The sequence below is a fragment of the Canis lupus genome, chromosome 25, assembly GCF_003254725.2.
Source record: "Canis lupus dingo isolate Sandy chromosome 25, ASM325472v2, whole genome shotgun sequence".
Taxonomy (NCBI): Eukaryota; Metazoa; Chordata; class Mammalia; order Carnivora; family Canidae; genus Canis; species Canis lupus.
Window position 1 is genome coordinate 44,365,255 of NC_064267.1, and position 17,830 is coordinate 44,383,084.

The following is a 17,830-nucleotide window of genomic DNA, read 5'->3' on the forward strand; positions in this document are numbered from 1 at the left end:
GGGTAGTGAAACGGGGGAGACAAGTCTGGTTTGTTTAAATCTTCTTGGCATCCTGGAGATGATACCCCTTCCTCTGGGAATCGGAGTCTATGACTTGGTTCAGGGAAAGGTCAAAAAGTTCTTCCTGCACCTTCCATTTCTCAAAGTCCTTCAATTTAAAATATTCAAGGAGCGCCTGGGTGGCTTTAAGTGTCCAACTCTTGATTTCGGCTCAGGTCATGGTCTCAGAGTCATGAGATTGAGCTGAGCGCAGGGTCTGCTTGAGATTGTCTCTCCCCCTCGCCCTCTGCCTCTCCCCTCCCCATGCATTCTGTCTCTCTCTCTCTCTCCTCTCTCTCTCTCTCTCCCTATCAAATTAAAAAATAATAATAAATCTTCTTAAAAAAACATTCAATATGCCCAGTTGCCATATTTTGGGGTAGTGTTTCTTGAATTCCATCAATAGGTATAAGCATTTTTAAAGATCTATTTATTTACTTTATTTTTTTTAAGATTATATTTATTTATTCATGAAAAACACACAGAGACAGAGGCAGAGACACAGGCAGAGGGAGAAGCAGGCTCCCTGCAAGGAGCCTGATGCGGAACTGATCCTGGATTCCGGGATCTTGCCCTGAGCCAAAGGCAGACGCTCCCCTTTCTCTCTGTGTCTCTCATGAATAAATAAAATCTTTTTTAAAAATGTTTAAGCATGTTTCCTTGGATTCTTGTCTCTGAATTTGTGTGAATTCCTCTAACATATATACCCACTAGTAGTAAAATGTGCGAATCTTCAAAGGGTTGTGCCAATTTACACCCTTGCCAGTGGTGTGTGAGAGTATTTATTGTCCACATCCAGTCAAGCTAAGTTTTGTCCGATCTTTTTTTGTTGTTTTCAAGATTTTATTTACTGATTTGAGAGAGAGAGAGTGCATGAGAGAGCACAAGTAGGGAGAGAAGCGGGCAGAGGCTAAAGGAGAGGGAGAAATAGGCTCCCCACTGAGCAGGGAGCCCAGGTGGGGCTCGATCCTAGGACCCTGCCATAACGACCTGAGCCACCCAGGGAGTGGAGGCCAGAGAGGAGGCCAGACAGGAATGTCTTCAGCGGCAGATCTTCTTCCCCAGTTGAGGGTCAGCGCCCGGGAGCAGACCGCTCCGAGCGTCGAGTAACCCCAGACGGTAGCCACCAGCTACAGCTGCTGCTGGGCCTGGAAAGGTGGCTACCCTCATGGAGAGGAGCTGTAAGTGTAAAACACACCCCAAATTTTGAAGCCCTGCTACAAAATAAAATGATGTAAAATGTCTCAATATTTTTTATATTGACTGATATTTATATTGACTAATATTAAAAAGATAACATGTGGCGTGTATGGGGCTAAATGAAACATTATGGAAATTAATTTCACCTGTTTTCTTTTACTTTAAAGAAATTTAAAGTACAAAATACACATTCTGAAATTAAAAATATGAGTTGTTCCTCCTGGACAGCATTAATGTGGACCAACCCCTCCGGGCTGAGGCCCCATAAGTGGAGGCATTGTCACCCACTGCCGTTCCAGACAAGCGCTGGGTTGGCCTGAGATGGGAGGAGGGGAGAGAAGAGAGAGGTCTCAGGGGACCAACAGTTGACGGACAGAGGGAGCTTTGGGAAGAAAAGGCTCCCCGGGGTGGCACCAACCCAGAAGGGCTTGGGTGGAGAGAAGGTGGGCCAGGGTGGGATTAGCTTCTGACAGCCACTGCCAGGAATCTCTAGGCCGGGGTAGGGGGCGGGGGGTGTCCAACCTTGTAGGATTCATTTGGACCCACTCCTAGTTCTTTGTGGCTTCTATCGGGTGAGAAATAGGGAGGTGAATATTTTCTCTGTTAGCAGCTTTTGCTGTCTGGAGTCTCTTTGTCTTCTGAGCAGAATGCTGAGGCCACCCAGGGAACCTGAGTCTGAGCACATTGCCCCCTGGGGGGGGCTCCCTGATAAGTCCCCAAGGCCACAGACATGGATACCTGGTGCCTCAGGGGCCTGGGGACCAGGCATCATCACCTGGGGTTGGAGCCTCTGGGTCTGGCCTGCAGCTTGGAGTCAGGTTTAAAAAGCTCCCAGGGTTTTGCTCCATAGCTCTGGGCCAGCACCTTCTTCTGCCGCCGTGCCAGCGGGGGGCCTTCCAGGGCCTGGCCAGGGGGTCCCGAGGAGGCAAGGCCCGGTTAGGGATTCTTTTACACTTCCTGGCTAAAAGAGGAAGGGGAGAAATCCCATTTAGGGAGAGCCTGTGGGCTTTCCACTGGGGACAGACAGGAGTCACTTTCAGGGTTTCTCAAACAAAAACAAAGACCTGAAACTGGCTCTTGGGGTTGGCCATTATTTTTTTTTAAAGATTTGTATTTATTTATTCATGAGCGACACACAGAGAGAGGCAGAAACACAGGCAGAGGGAGAAGCAGGCTTCCTGCGGGGAACCCAATGTGGGACTTGATCCCGGGACCCCAGGATCACACCTGAGCCAAAGGTGGATGCTCATCCACTGAGCCGCCCAGGTGCCCCTGCTGGCCATTATTTAAATGTGCCTCCCAGAGGAGACTCCTCCTGGCCATTTTGTAGCTGGGCGCAGGGGTGCAAGAGCGCCTGGCTCCGGGGGTCCCAAAAAGACCAGGTTCAGCCACTCACTGCTGACAAAATCCAAAGGCAGGGGGACCAGCGGTGGTGAAGCAAGAAAGGAATTGTTTCAGTGAGGCCAACACCGCAAGACAGCAGACTAGCAGCTCGAAGATGGTCTCAGAAGTGCCGAAAATGCTCCCAGGTTTATATAAGGAAAATATGGGATGGAGGTCAGTGGGTGCATGCAGGTGGGCCGTGGGGGTCAAGTCCACCGAGGTCTTGGGGTCCCTCGTGCAGGGTCTCCCTGGCTCGGGCAGTGCTTACCACCTGAGGGAGGTTGAGCAGCTGCCTTTGGCTCAGGTCCTGATCCTGGGGTCCTGAGCTACAGTCCTTCATCCCTGTGGGGAGTCTGCTTCTCTCTCTGCCTATGTCTCTTTGTCTCTCATGAATAAATAAATAACATCTTTAATTTTTTTTTTAAATATTTTTTTTTAATTTTTTATTTATTTGTGATAGTCACAGAGAGAGAGAGAGAGAATGAGGCAGAGACACAGGCAGAGGGAGAAGCAGGCTCCATGCACCGGGAGCCCGATGTGGGATTCGATCCCGGGTCTCCAGGATCGTGCCCTGGGCCAAAGGCAGGCGCCAAACCGCTGCACCACCCAGGGATCCCTAATTTTTTTTTTTTTATCTGAAGCTGCAACCTATTTCCCTCCCACATCTTACACTTGGTTCTGCTTTATTTCTGCCTTGGTCTTTATCATCACCTAATACATTCATCTTATTGACTACCCCCCCCCCCCATGTAGGCCATGAGGGCAGGGACTTATGGGTGTTACAGCATTTCTTTTCCTTTAGCCCCCACAGTTCTTGGTCACCCTGCTTTGAAGAATGAAGAGGTAGACCAGAGGAAGAGTGCTGGGCAGCAAAGTAAAGTTTTTTGAGAGTACAGTAAGGCTTATCGAGGAAGAGTACAAAGCTCTCGAAGATGGAGGGGACCCAAGAGGGTTGCCACCGGAGTTTCCAAGTCTAGGGGTTATTAGGGGCTTGCCGGCGGGCTCTGTTACTGATTAGCCCTCTGTGTGCCTGTCATCCAATTGCGGTTTTGACATCTATCTAACACGAGGGCAAGGGTGGAGGGCTCCTTCCAGGGTGGTGTAAAATCCTTTAAAAGGTGGTTGCCTCTGACAGCCCTGGTGGCTCAGCGGTTTAGCGGTGCCTTCAGCCCAGGGTGTGATCCTGGGGACACGGGATCGAGTCCCACGTTGGGCTCCCTGCATGGAGCCTGCTTCTCTCTGTGTCTCTCATGAATAAATAAATGAAATCTTTAAAAATAAATAAACAAACAAGTAAATAATGCTGCAATAAACGTACGGATGCAGGGGTGCCTAGCATGCAACTTTTGACCTTAGGGTTGTGAGTTTGAGCCACACATGAAGTGTAGAGATTTTTTTTACGATTTTATTTATTTATTCATGAGACACACAGAGAGAGAGGCAAAGACACAGGCAGAGGGAGCAGCAGGCTCCATGCAGGGAGCCTGACGTGGGACTGGATCCCAGGTCTCCAGGATCACGCCCTGGGCTGAAGGCGGTGCTAAACCACTGAGCCACCCTGGCTGCCTCTGAAGTGTAGAGATTATTTAAAAATAAAATCTTTTGGGGTATCTGGGTTGCTCAATTGGTTAGGCGTCTGCCTTTGGCTCAGGTCATGATCTCAGGGTCCTGGGAGGAAGCCCCATGTCAGATTCCCTGATCAGTGGGGAGTCTGCTTCTCCCTCTGCCCCTCTTCCTCCTCATTCATGTTCTCCCTCTCAAATAAATTTTAAGAATCTTAAAAAAAAAAGTCTTTAAAACAAAACAAAACCAAAGAAAAAACATAGGGGTGCTTATATCTTTTTGAATTAGTGTTTTCATTTTCTCTGGGGAAATACACAGTAGTGGAATTACTGAGTCATATGGTATTTCTATTTTAATTTTGTTAAGATTTTTTTTTAATTTTTAAAAAAGATTTATTGGAGAGAGACAGAGAGAGAGCATGAGTGGAGAGAAGGAGAAGCAGAACCCCTGCTGAGCAAGGAGCTTGATTCCAGGACCTGGGATCATGACCTGAGCTGAAGGCAGACCTTTAACCAACTGAGCCACCCAGGCACCCTTAAGATTTTATTTTTTAAGTAATATCTATCCCCAACGTGGGGCTTGAGCCTACAACCCTGAGATCAAGAGTTGCATGCTGTACCCACTGAGTCAGGCAGGTACCTCTAATTTTTTAATTTTGGAGGACCCTCCATTCAGTTGTCCACAGTGGCTGTGCCAACTTACACCCCACCAACAGCACACTAGAGTTCCTTTCTCTCCATATCTTCATTAACACTTGTCATTTCTTGTGTTTTTTATTCTAACCCTTTCGACAGGTGTAAGGCGATATGTCATCGTAGTTTTGGTTTGCCTTTCCCTACTGATAGATGTGGAGCATCTTTTCATGTGTCTGTTGACTTTCTGCAAGTCTTCTTTGGGAAAATATTGATTTATGTCCTCTGCCCATTTTTAATTGGAATATTTGGGGGTTTTTTAAACGTTGAATTTAATACATTCTTTATATATTTTAGATACTAACTCCTTTTAGGATATATCATTTCCAAATGTCTTCTCCCATTCAGTAAGTTGCCTTTTGTTTTATTGATGGTTTCCTTCACTGTGCAAAAGCTTTTTTATTCTGGTGTAGTTCCAATAGTTTAATTTTGCTTTTGTTTCCCTTGCCTGAGGAGACACATCTAGATAAATGTTTCTCTTTTTTTTCTTAATATTTTATTTATTTATTTGAGAGGGAGAGTGTATGCGAGCGAGCTGAGGGAAGGGGCAGAGGAGGAGGAAGAGGAAAAGAGAAAGAATCTCCAGTAGATTCCACTGAGTGTGGTGCCGGTTGAAGGCTCGACCTCACAACCCCGAGATCATGACCTGAGCCAGAACCAAGAGTAGGATAGGATGCTTAACTGACTGAGCTACCCAGGCATCCCTAGAAAAAAATGTTTCTATGGCCAATGTCAAAGAAATCACTGCCTATGTTTTCTTTTAGGAATTTTGTGGTTTCAAAGTCTCACATTTAAGTCCTTAATCCATGAGTTTATTTTTGCATACGGTGCAAGAAAGGGGTCTGGTTTCATTGTTTCACATGTAGCTGTCCAGTGTTCCCAGCACCATTTGCTGGAGACTGTCTTCTCCCCATTGTCAATGAGCCCTCTAGCTCAACCATAGTCCACACCAATTATTTCTCATCCCACTTTCTTGAGGCTTTGGCAATGACTGGAACGTTCTAACTGCCAGAGAAGCCCTGATAGCAATGGAATGCCTAGCAATGGACCCCGCACAGTCCCCTTCCCTGCCCAAGATCAAGGGCTAAACACAAACCAGCCTGCACCAGTGACCACGCACTCTCTGCCTGTTCTCTTGCACCTGCCTGAACCTCTCCTATAGAACTTTCCATGTCCATCTTGCTGGCAGAGAGGCAGGTTGTCAAAGCTTGAGCCTGCCCCCTCCCCCTGGCTGTAGCCACCTGAAATCAATCTCTCCTTATCTCTTGTCCAAAACCTTCAAAAAGTCTCTGGAGTTATTCGTTTCTGTTGTGATGAGTTTATCTGAGTTTGTTCAGCAGCAGTGTTGGCAAACCCAGCCTAGAGCTGGGCTCTGGATCCGCCCGGCTCCCTCGGGATGCCCAGCAGTTGGCCTTGACACCAGGTTTCGCCACTTGGTTTCCTGAGTTAGTGCTGAGAGGTCCCACTACTTCCGTTTCACCCGTGTACATTCTTGCTTCCTTTGTCGTCAATTAATTGACCAGATAAGCGTGAGTTCATTTTGGGGCTCTCTTACCAAAGTGTAGTAGTCATTCGAGAAAAGCACTTGCACTATTGATTGAGCTGTGAGCTGAACTAGCCCCCTTTGCCAGGGAACATTACTTCTTTTGTGAAAGAACAACTGACGAACTGCGGTTATTGACAGTGGGATACTTGGAGACACTTCATTGAACAATGAACCAAGTGAGCCTGTTGCTTCATGGTAAACAATTGGTAGTATTTGCTATCAAGAATATTTGAGTTTTGGGGCGCCTGGGTGGCTCAGTGGGTTGGGTGTCCGACTCTTGATTTCTGCTGGGCTTGGGATCTCAGGGTTGTGGGGTTGAGCCCTGAGACGGGCTCCACGCTCAGTGGGGATTCTGCTTGAGATTCTCTCTCTCCCTCTGCTCCTCCCTACTCCCCCCACCCTGCTTCTCTCTCTCTCTAAAAAAAAAAAAAAGACATATACTAAGATGGAAAACAGTGTTCTTCTCACTGACATTATTTAAGAAGCAACAGATTATTATTGCCATTTTTAAAAAATACCAGGTATATTGAGATATAATTCACATAACCACAAAATTCATCCTTTTGAAATGTACAGTTCAGTGGTTCTCATATATTCAAGGGGTTGTGCAACCATCATCATGGTCTAATTTTAGAAAATTTTCACTTCAACGCTGGATAGGATGAAGAAACTTGGGAAGAGCATATGGCATCAATAATGACTTAATTTTTAAGGGACCAACTTTTTTTTAGGTAGGCTCTGTCTGGAACCTAATGTGGGGCTGGATCTCATGACGCTGAGATCAAGCCCTGAGCTGAGATCAAGAGTCCGATACTTAACTGATTGAGCCATCCAGGTGCCCCCAAACAGTTCTTTCTAAAACAAATCTGAGGGGCACCGAGGGGCACCAGTTGTTGAGCATCTGCCTTTGGCTCAGGTCGTGATCCCGGGATCCTGGGATCTTATCCCTCATTGGGCTCCTGGCGGGGAGCCTGCCTCTCCCTCTGCCTCTCTCTGTGTGTATCTCATGAATAAATAAATAAAATCTTTAAAACAAGATTAAAAAAAAATAACACAAATCCAAGCTCTGAGGTTTTGACTTGTTAAAGTTGGGGGACTCTTGGGTGGCTCAGCGGTTGAGTGTCTGCCTTTGGCTCAGGTCGTGATCCCGGGGTCCTGGGATTGAGTCCCATGTCAGGCTCCCTGCATGAAGCCTGCTTCTCCCTCTGCCTATGTCTCTGCCTCTATCTCTGTGTATCTCATGAATAAATAAATAAAATCTTTTTTTTTTTTTTTTTTTAAAGAAGTTGTTAATGGAAACACAAGCAGGAGGCATTCTGCCTCCAGGGATGGAAGTGTCTCCAGCTTTCTGCTCTCTCAGAAAGGTTTTTCCCTTTCTGGAAGTTAGTTCATTCCATCTTCTGTATGACTTGCAGGTCAGCCCTTCCCAGAGGGCGCAGAGATCTGTAGCAACGCATCCAGACTCAAAGACTTATCTGTTCTTGTCCAGATGCCACAGAACCGGAATAGGACTCAATCCGGCAGGGATCTGCGGAGGGAGAACAGGCAAATTGTGTTTTCCAAAGATGGCCACAACAGTATGTATCCCATCTCACTGGCTATTCTTAGATGTGATGTTGTCACTCCTCCACTGAGAGGTGGAGATTTATATTCCCTCTCCTTTGTGGCTGCCTTGACTAATAGGGTTCAGCTATGTGATTCCTGAGCCCACATCATAAAAGGCGACTCCCTTGGGGCACCTGGGTGGCTCAGTGTGTTAAGCCTCCAACTCTTAATTTTGGCTCGGGTCATAATCTCAGCGTCATGGGATGGAACCCCGTTTGGGGCCCCATCCGGCCCCTGTTTGTCCCTCTCCCTCTGCTCCTCCTCCACCCCCTTCTCTCTCAAATAAATTAATAAATTTTTTTTTAAAGGCGACTCCCTCTTTGCAAGGCTGACCTGGGCTCCCAGCCACTGTGTTATAAGGGGGCCTAGACCACATGAAGAAGCCGTGTGTAGGTGTTCCAGCCAACAGCCTAAGGAAGAACCAAGCATTAGCCATTCATTGATGGCTAATGCATTAATTGATGTATTAGCATCAATTCTGTATCGGTGACGGAAGGAGCCTTCAGGTTCATTCTTGCCCCTGCCCTGGAGTCGCTCCTGTTTACCCCAGGTGGGTCAGAAAAGAGATTTTTTTCCCATGAAGTTCTGCCCAAACTGCAGATTTGTGAGCAAAGTAAATATTGCTGTTTAGAGCCACCAGGTTTGGGGAGTGTTTGTTACACAGCAAACACTGAAAAAGAAGTCTATGCAAAAAGGTTAAAATACATTTGATCTCTATGAAATGCAGAAGGTCCTTTAGCCACCCTGGAGGAATGTTAACAAGCTCATGGGATGATGTAGGGTGAAGCGCTTTCAGCTGCTCTGTGGCAAATATCCACCCTCTGGTATCTCTTCATTTTATTTATTTATTTATTTATTTATTTATTTATTTATTTATTTATATTTATTTATGGGGGTACCTCTTCATTTTAAACAATTTTTGTTTTCTGATTATAACAGTTTATAATCTCACTATAAACAATACAGAAAAATTAGAATTAAAAAAGAGAATGGAAATGATCTGACTTCTAGCATTTACAACTATTCATAATTTGGTCCCTGTCCCTTTACTCTTTTTTTAGAAATTTATTTCACAAAACGTGGGTCATGTTTGCATAGTAAATACCGATACTGACCCATCATTCAGCAATCCTGTTTTGACTTTGTCAGACACCCAGCTAGACACTGGAGAAGGGGAGATGGGGAGCAGGGCTTTTTCAACCATGGCAGTTATGGTGATTCACCTTGTGTCACTAATGAGATATTGAGACTTCATTTTTAGGGGTGGCTAGGTGTTGCCTGGTGAGCATCAGGGTATCTGTGGCTTTGCTGCCAGGGGTGGGCACCGCCCAGGAGGTGTTCCATCCTCCACTACCTCAGCGGCAAGGAAGCTTGGGGGATGGCTGGTGGGCACAGCCCCCAATCTCTGTCCCTTGCAAGTGATATGTCTTTTGAATGGCACCCAGGTGACAGCTCATACTTTACAGAACACTCTGCAAAAGTATATCCTTAGAGATCCACTGTCTAACACATAGCATACAGTAAATGGATTTTAAAATTTCAAAGGGTAAATCTCACGTTCAGCATTCCCAAAAAGCTCCCCAAAACAAAAACCAAAAGGGCACAAGCAAACTTTAGGAGATGATGGATATTTTTATGACCTTGATTGTAGTGATGGGATGATAGGTGTTTGTCCATGTCCAAACATTAAAGAAAGCTTTAAAAAAAAAGAGTGCTTCCTCCTTTAGAAACACTTAAACGACAAAGTTGAATTGCATTCAAAATCCACTCTCGGGGCACCTGGGTGGCTCAGTCAGTTAAGCTGAAGATAGCTTCAGCTCAGGTCATGATCCCAGGGTCCTGGGATCAAGTCCTGCTTCAGGCTCCCTGCTCAGTGGGGAACCTGCTTCCCCCCCCCCCCTGCTGCTCCCTCTGCTTGTGCTCTCTGTCATATAAATAAAATCTTTTCATACCATCAGGTCAGGAAGGGTAGCACTCTGTAATATATATATAAAGGGATTCATTAATTGCCATTTCAAGCAATTGGCATCTGATATAAAAAAGGCTGCTTTTGCAGAACTGGGTAAAATTGCTTAGAAGGAATGTGAAAAGAGTTTGATATCTTCATTTGAAAACTTGATATTTCTCAGGATGCCTGGGTGGCTCAGCCATTGAGCATCTGCCTTTGGCTCAGGGCTTGGTCCTGGGATCGAGTCCTACATTGGGCCCCCTGCATGGAGCTTGCTTCTCCCTCTGCCTACATCTCTGCTTCTCTCTCATGAATAAATAAATAAAATCTTAAAAAAAAAACAACCTTAATATTTCTCTAATACTTTTTCATTTTAAATAACTTTAAAATTTTTAGTTTTAAGTAATCTCTGCACCCAAGGACCTGGAGATTACCAGCTGCAGACTCTTCCCACTGAGCCAGCCAGAGGCCCCTAAATAACGGTTTTTGTTGTTGTTGTTGTTTTTGTTTTTTCCCACTAGGCCTCCAGAAATGCCTCTGAATCCCTGGCAGGACCTGTGCTTGCTCTGTACACACATACCAAAGGCTGGTCCTGGGTCTCAGGCCCCCCAATTCAGCAGAAGTCACAGACAGGACTAGGTCAGCAGCCCACCAGGTGGTCTGAGCAGTGGGTCCAGGCTGGACTTACAACGCCTTGATCATGCAGCAGCCGTCCGCATCAGCCTTCCTTAGGGAGAATGACGACTGTACTAGTTTTACCCGCTTGTTAAAAATGCTGATTTAGGGGCAGCCCGGGTGGTTCAGCGGTTTAGTGCCGCCTTCAGCCAGGCCCAGGGCGTGATCCTGGAGCCCTGGGATCGAGTCCCGCATTGGGCTCCCTGCGTGGGGCCTGCTCCTCCCCCTGCCTGTGTCTCTGCCTCTCTCTCTCTCTGTGTGTCTCTCATGAATAAATAAAATCTTAAAAATAAAATAAAAATGCTGATTTATTTATTTATTTATTCTTGAGCTTCCTTTTTTTCCTTTTCTTTCTTGTGTGTTTCACAGAAAAAGCTGGAGCCCCCCCAAGCCACGCGGCTGGTGCCTTGCTTCTGGGGGGGGGGGGGAGCCACGAGTCCCGTTACCCTTGCTTGCTCTCTTTTCTGTTTATTTGTTTTTGGTATTTTTAGTATGTTTTAGCAACATCTATTTTCAACGGAGGCTGGAAACGCAGCTCCGGGCTCCCTGCGGGCGCCTCCCGCCCCCAGACCTGGCGACCCCGGGGTGCCACCTGCCGCCGTGGGAGCGCTCGGGGTTTCCCGCCTGCAGCCGGGCCTGGGCCGCGAGCAGCTCCCCTCGAGGAGGAAGGAACCGCCCGAACGGTCGTGGGACCCGCGGCTGCCGTTTCCGCAGGGGCCGAGGGGTGCCCGGGGCTCCCTGGAGCGCGCGGGGGCGGCGAGGTCGGAGAGGACCGGGGCTCCCCTCGCCGCCCGGACCTCCCATCCCGGGCCTCGCAGGCACCTGCGCCCCCCCGCGGCGCCTCCCCGAAGCCCCGCCCCGCCCCGCCCGCCCGCGCGCCTCTTAACCGCCCGCCCGCGGCCGCGGGGGCAGAGCGCGGAGCCGCGAGGCCGGAGGAGCGCGCCGCCCGCCGTGCCCGCGTCCCGGGTCGCCATGGCCCTCCCGGAGCTGGCGCTCAAGCTGCAGCGGCGACTGCAGCGGGAGGCGGCGGCGGCGGCGGCGGAGGAGGAGGAGGAGGAGGGCCCCCCGCAGGCGGAGCCCCGCGCCCCGGCCGCGCGGGACCCGGAGCCCGACCTCCCGGGCCGGGCGCCCCCCGGCAGCGCGGACGCCGAGCTGAGCGCGCAGCTCACCCGCCGGCTGCACATCAACGCGGGCGCCGCGCGGCCCCGCCGCTGCAGGGTCTTCCACCCCTACTCCGAGTTCCCCGAGCTCAGCCGCCGCCTCGTCAAGGACCTGGAGAACAGGTTCAAACTGTGAGCGCCCGCGCCGCCCTGCGCCCCGGGACCCCGCGGACCGAGCGGGATGGAGCGGGGAGGGGCCGGGCCCCGCGGGACGGGTGGGCTCCCTGGGGGCTCCCGGGGTGCCCTTGGCAGTCGAGCCCCCGGCTCCCGGGCCCGCGCGCGCCCCCCTCCCCGCCCCCGGGGCCGGTCGCCGCGCAACTTCGAGGAACCGGAGCGCCTCACCTGCCAGCTCCAGCGTTCTCTCCCCAGGGAGCGATGAGCCCCGCCGTCCTTTTATCTTTTAACACAAAAAGAGCAAAGTTCTCCTTGGCCGCCCCGCGGGGGCTCCCGCGCCCAAGGCGCTGGGAACTGGGAGTTTGTTAAACGCGTTGCAAAAGCTCAGGACGTTCCTGGAGCGAGCGCGTCCGGGGAGCCTCCTCTCTGTGACCCCTTCTGGCCCCTTGGGCAGGAGGCGCCCGTCGGGACCGGACGCGACAGCTGCCAGCGGGTCCCGCGGGGCTCGCTCCCCCGGCCGGGGGGTGGGGCGGGGGGCGCCGAGAGCTCCCACTGTTGGGCCTTGCATCCTGCATCCTCCGAGGTCCCTGGGCCTCAGTTTCCTCATCTGGAGACTGAGGGCAGGACTCGTCCCGGCCTTTTAAGGCCATACCGTATTTTGCACACCCTAAGCTCCCAACCGAGCTATTAATATTATTTCCAGAATTGGGCCGAGACCAGAAAAATGCCTGGGGGAGCAGAGGCCTCCGGCCAGGTCATGCTTGGGGCGTTTTTAAAAGCCCTTGGAATGTGTTTGTCCTCTCGCGTGGAGGCTCTATTTAAAGGCTCTGTGGCCGGCACTGTGTGGCCGGAGCCTTGGCCCCTTCCTGAGGCTGGGCTGCCTTCCAGCCTCGGCCTCTGTGGAGGTCAGCAGAGGCTGGCACCCGGAGCCTCCCTGCCTCCTCTGCTTCCCCGACATCCTGGTTTCCCTGGCTTCCAGCCACTGTTCGTGGGTGTTCACACCTGGTGGGACTAATTTGGGCAATTAAGGAAGGCTGAGTTCAGCCAAAAAAAAAAAAAAAAGTGTCTGGGTGGAGATGGAAAAGCAATGGGTGAATTGTTTGTCCGAGCCCCTTTGATTTATTTGGGGTTCTGCCTCTCTTGGGAGGACTCCGGCTCCTTTATTCTCATGTCCCAGCAGTTCCTCTCAGCCCAGCTGGATTGGGGGAGTGCATCTTAGGGACCTCCACCTTCAGACTGCTTTACGGTGACTTCGGCTTCTTTTATTAATTTATTCTGTTGCTTTTTTTCGCCTGCAGAAAACTCTTTGAAAGGGTAGGCTTGTCTGTTGGCTGTCTAAGAGTCACAGAGGGCATCCACACAGAGGGTCTTCCGGCAAGGTGGCATCTGTGAGGAAACAGGCCAGAGGGAAGGCAGTGTGTGGTCCCGGGTCCCAGCAGAGCTACTGTGTCAGGAAGAAGTCTAAGTTGGGTTTTCTGTTCCTTTCAATCAAAATTGGCATAAACGAAAAGGAGGTTAATTGGCTCACAATTGGTGTCAGGTATGGCGAGACCTAGGCGCTCAGATGATGCCATCGGTGTGTAGTTTCTCATATCTTAAGCCAGCTTCCTCTCTGTTGTCCCCATTCTCAGGTGACTTATCCTTGGTGGTGGCAGCCTGGCCACAGAAGCTCCAGTAAGTCCAGCGGGAAAGAGTAACCACAGCAAAGGCCTTATTGTCTCTCTCTCTCTCTCTTTTTAGCTTTACTATTGTTTCTTACTGGCTCTGAACCAATTGCTGTGGCCAGGGGAACTTGTGGCTCCCATTGGCCAGGCCTGAGCCACGTGCCCCGCCCCAGGAGGGGGGAGGACAGCCCCATCCTAGCAGCAGGGACTTGGTGCTGGGGAAGAATGGCTTTCACAGGCAAATGTCGGGGCTCTAGCCGAAGTAGGAGGGTCCTGTGCTGGGTTGGCTGTGAATGACCTTCATAGGTCATCCTGGACCCAGATTGTGGGCAGGCTCAGGCCTGCTGCTTTGCTCCCCTTCAGCCATGAGTGTCCTGAGGCAGGACTGGGAGCCCCTGTCATCAGGGAGTGGGATCTGAGGCCCAAGCTGGTGCATAGAAGCCTTCCTGGGAATCAGCCCCCTGTGTCCCGGACAGCGGGAAAGGCAGAGGTGCCGCTCCAGTTAAAGTCAGCTGAGCAGTATCTGGAGACACCAGCAGGGCAGTGGGAACAGTGTCGCCTTTGGATTCCGATGGACGTAGGGCGGAGAGGGCCTCGGGTCTGTGACCTTGGGCAAGCTACATAATCCCTCCAAGCCTTGGTCCTCTTGCTGCTAAGATGCTCACAAGTTGCTACCTTCCCGTGAGGGCCAGGTAGCTGCTGTGGCCACCGGGGCAGGGGCCACTGGGGAGTGCTGCCTTTCCCTACTGTGGTGGGAAAGACTCCCCTAAACCTGGTGTCAAGACCCAGTTATGCATCATGAGTGGGGGAGAGTGGGGATGAAGCCCCTTTATTCTGGGGGCTTAACCACTTTTGTCCTTTCATCTGTAGAATGGTGGCTGTTGCTCCTTTTAAGGAGTGTTGTGAGAACGGGGAGATGGATGGGTGACCTGCTGAGATGGCATGTGACCTAGAAGGGGGAGCCTTTTGCTAAAGATCATCCCCCCAACTTTGGCTCCAGCCCTATGTCCCCATGCCCTGCCCCACCTTCAGGCTCCCCACACCCCACAAAACAGGGGTTGCATTGCTCCAACTCTTGGGCTTCCACAAACTCTGCACCTACTATCTGAGCTCATTGGTTTTGCCCCTGGGTGATTCTGCCCAGCTTCCCATACTGGGAGGCAGCCGAGACTTGGCTGCCCTTACCCCCACCAGGGTCAGCCGGCCCTGGGTTGGGAGATTTGTTACCTGGATACTTTTGACGCAGTTGAGTGTGTGGCAGTGACTCTGGGTGATGGACAAATCCCCCATCTCGTGAAGGGGCCCTGCTGTGCCTGCGGTCACTAGATCTGGCCAGTCCCCCTGCCAACCCCCTCCCTCCCCAGGGCTCCCTGCCCTCCTGCTGCCTCCACCTCCCTCCAGAGGGCCTTCTCTGCCTGAGCCCATCAGTCCAAGGGGCTGCCTGCCCCTGTGGTCCTGCCAAGGCTGGGGCAGGCTGTGGGCCCCCATGCACGCAGGAAGGCTGCTCTGGAGCTTGGCATTCCGGGATATGCCGCCTGGCCTGGCAGTGCCACCTGTCTTGTTGCTGGTTCTCTGCAGCCTGCCGAGGAGCTCTTTGGTCCCAGCTCTGCCCACAGCCCAGCCCTGATTCCCTTCTGGCTCTCTTTCATGTTTTCTTCTTTCTGCTATCCTGTATAACTTAAAAAAAAAAAAAAAAAAAAAAAAACTCTAGTAACTTTTAAACTATGCATAGGTAGGTCCCCTTGAAAACCCGATTGCTCCCTCCTCTGTCCCCATGCCCACTCCTGCATTCACCCCTCTCTACAGCCGCCTTGGCCACTCACTGAGGGCTGGGCCAGGAAACCCTTTACTGGGGCCTCCCGGGCTCCTAGGTTGCCTGGAGGAGCCCTGAACGTGCCAACCCCTCCCTGACTCTCCTCCCTGCCCCGTGGGGGTGTCAGCTCAGCACCCGCCCTGCTGGCACTGGTCGTTACTGTGCTTCTGTCCCCAGTTGAAGTGTGACCCCTAGGTCCCTTTTTCTTTTTCTTTGCTTTTCTATGCATAAAAAAGTATAAGCGTGTTAAAAATCCCAGCTTACTTCTCATTGCCTGGCTTTCCAAACTTTTTTTTTTTTTAAGATTTTATTTATTTATTCATGAGAGATGCAGAGAGAGGGAGAGGCATAGGCAGAGGGAGAAGCAGGCTCCTTGCGGGAAGCCCAGTGCGGGACTCCATCCCCAGATCTGGGATCACACCTTGAGCTGAAGGCAGACACTCAACCGCTGAGCCACCAGGCGTCCCTGGCTTTCTAAACTTAATCCACTGCAGAAGCCTGCGGAGGCTGTGAAGAGCAGGAATGTGGAGCCAGGCTTCCTGGGTTCAGACCCTGAGCCAGGGCCCAGGAGGTTTGCATCACTCAGTTTCAGATGATCACCCAGCTGTCATTTTGGCGGATGTGCAAATTTTATGTTGTCCTTCGTTTGCTTAATAATTCAAAACCAGGGGTGCCTGGGTGGCTCAGATGGTTAAGCATCTGCCTTCAGCTCAGGTCCTGATTCCAGGGTCCTGGGACAGAGCCAGCGTCAGGCTCTCTGCTCAGTGGGGACTCTTCTGCTTCTCCCTCTGCTCCTCACCCCCCAGTTCCTGCTCTCTCTCTCCTCTTTCTCAAATAAATAAATAAATAAATAAATAAATAAATAAAATCATTAAAGAAAAAATTTCAAAACCACTTTGCAATGTTTGCATTATCCTTTGAGGTTGATTTCTCCTCTTGAGCTGGAGAGTGGCGTCCTGGCTCCCTGCTGAGTAATTGGTCCCACTGGGGCTGTGCCCTGCCTTGTTGCCCTTCCAGGCTCTGTTGATGGGACTCACTCGCTCCACTGCTGGAGGAATGGATGACTGTCCCGGCCTGCTGTAACAAGTGGCCTCAAAGACTGTGAATGCATTCTCTGGCCCTTCTGTAGGCTGGTGCCTGAACTCAGGGTCTCAGCAGGGCTCTGCTAGCCATGAGAGCTTTAGGGAAGAATCCTTCCGTGTGTCTTGTAGCTCCTGGTGGTTGCCAGCAGGCCTTGGCACCCCTTGGCTTGTGGGCACCTCGTTCCAACACCTTGCTAGTGTCCGGCCGAGCGTTGTTGATGGTGCTCTCCTTGAATGTGTGTCCTTGTATGGCTTTCTTGTAAGGACATTGGTCATTGGATTTGGGGTCCACCCCAGTGTAGTATGACTTCATCTTAGTTTAATTTATTATGTCTGTGGTGATCCTATTTCCAAATAAGATCACAGTCTGAGGGTCTGAGTGGCCATGAATTGGGCGGGGGAGGAACCTGATTCAACCCATTACTCCAAGTGAGCAGAGTTGCCCAGTCCCTGTGGCTCCATGATGGCTTCTCCTTCCTCCTGAGTGGTGGAAGTGGGGAGCCAGAGCGGGGAGGCCCCCGCATTTGGGGGATGTCAGTGGCTTTAACAAAGCCAGCACGATTTCTACCCCCAGCAAAAGGGGGATCAGTCTTCCCAAAGCCCCATCCTAATAAAATGGAGTTGCCGTCTAATGACAAAACACAAAACCAATGGAACCCCGTCCCACCCCCTAACTCACGCCAGGAGTGCGCTTACTTTCCACAAGAATTTCTGCTTAATCAGTTCCTAGATCCAAATTCTGATGTCGCCTTAGTTTACTCAGAACCCAACGACGGGTACAAAGTATGCCCGTTCTTTTTGTTCAGGGCTAGAGAGATTCATGCAGATGCTGCAGAACGAGCTGTGATCTTTTAAATTTGATTTTCCTCTTTGAAAGTGTTCTGTTAAAGAAAAAGAAGAAAAGAAAAAGTATGTTGTTGCTTAGAGATTGTTAAGGTTTGGGAAAAAAACTGGATTATCCCCAGCCTGCAAGCAAGTTGGGTTCTTGGGCTGGGGGTGACTTGTCTCTGTGCCCTTAGGGTTTCCCGCAGATGAGCCTGGCTCCCAACTGGTGTGTTGTAGGAGGAAGAGAATTTTCGAGTGAGTGCGGGAAGCCAGAGGCACCATCAGCCTGGGCCAGACAACGTTCTTCTCCGTTTCCAAGTGTGTTACTGGATAGCCCGAGCCAAGAAAACAGTGGCCTGATTTTAAATGAAGAGCGAGAAGGCCCAGAAGAAACCGACTCTGTGTGTGTGTGTGTCCAGGGCTGCAACCCGAGCTGGGGGAGGTTAAGGCTAGACAGGAAATTTTAATTACCCCGGCTTCTCCAGGGGCCTCTTTCGGAGGGAGGTACCTAGGGCAGCCAC

General features: G+C 50.6%; 1 protein-coding gene and 2 long non-coding RNA genes across 5 annotated transcripts in view; 2 read left to right on the plus strand and 1 right to left on the minus strand.

Moving 5' to 3' along the window:
* Positions 1–12,423, minus strand: part of LOC112669911 (uncharacterized) — a 44,552-nt gene extending 32,129 nt beyond the window's left edge. The window contains exon 1 of the long non-coding RNA XR_004816451.2: positions 12,154–12,423. This is a non-coding gene — a long non-coding RNA (uncharacterized LOC112669911). The remainder of the gene's footprint in view (positions 1–12,153) is intronic.
* LOC118354954 (uncharacterized) lies at positions 6,246–10,734 on the plus strand. Of its 2 annotated transcripts, none has more exons than XR_007405982.1 (3): positions 6,246–6,618; positions 7,913–8,000; positions 8,337–8,809. It is a non-coding gene; the product is annotated as an uncharacterized LOC118354954 (long non-coding RNA). The 2 variants fall into 2 exon arrangements; XR_004816450.2 differs by lacking the exon at positions 8,337–8,809 and adding an exon at positions 10,498–10,734 and having other exon boundaries at positions 6,372–6,618.
* Positions 11,561–17,830, plus strand: part of EFHD1 (EF-hand domain family member D1) — a 45,435-nt gene continuing 39,165 nt past the window's right edge. Inside the window, exon 1 of one of the 2 annotated variants that reach the window (XM_025463455.3) lies at positions 11,561–11,934. In XM_025463455.3, the coding sequence (XP_025319240.3) occupies positions 11,624–11,934 (311 nt within the window). In that variant the 5' untranslated portion in view covers positions 11,561–11,623. Of the gene's footprint in view, positions 11,944–17,830 lie in introns of both variants that reach the window. The other variant, XM_025463454.3, reaches the window with a different exon arrangement.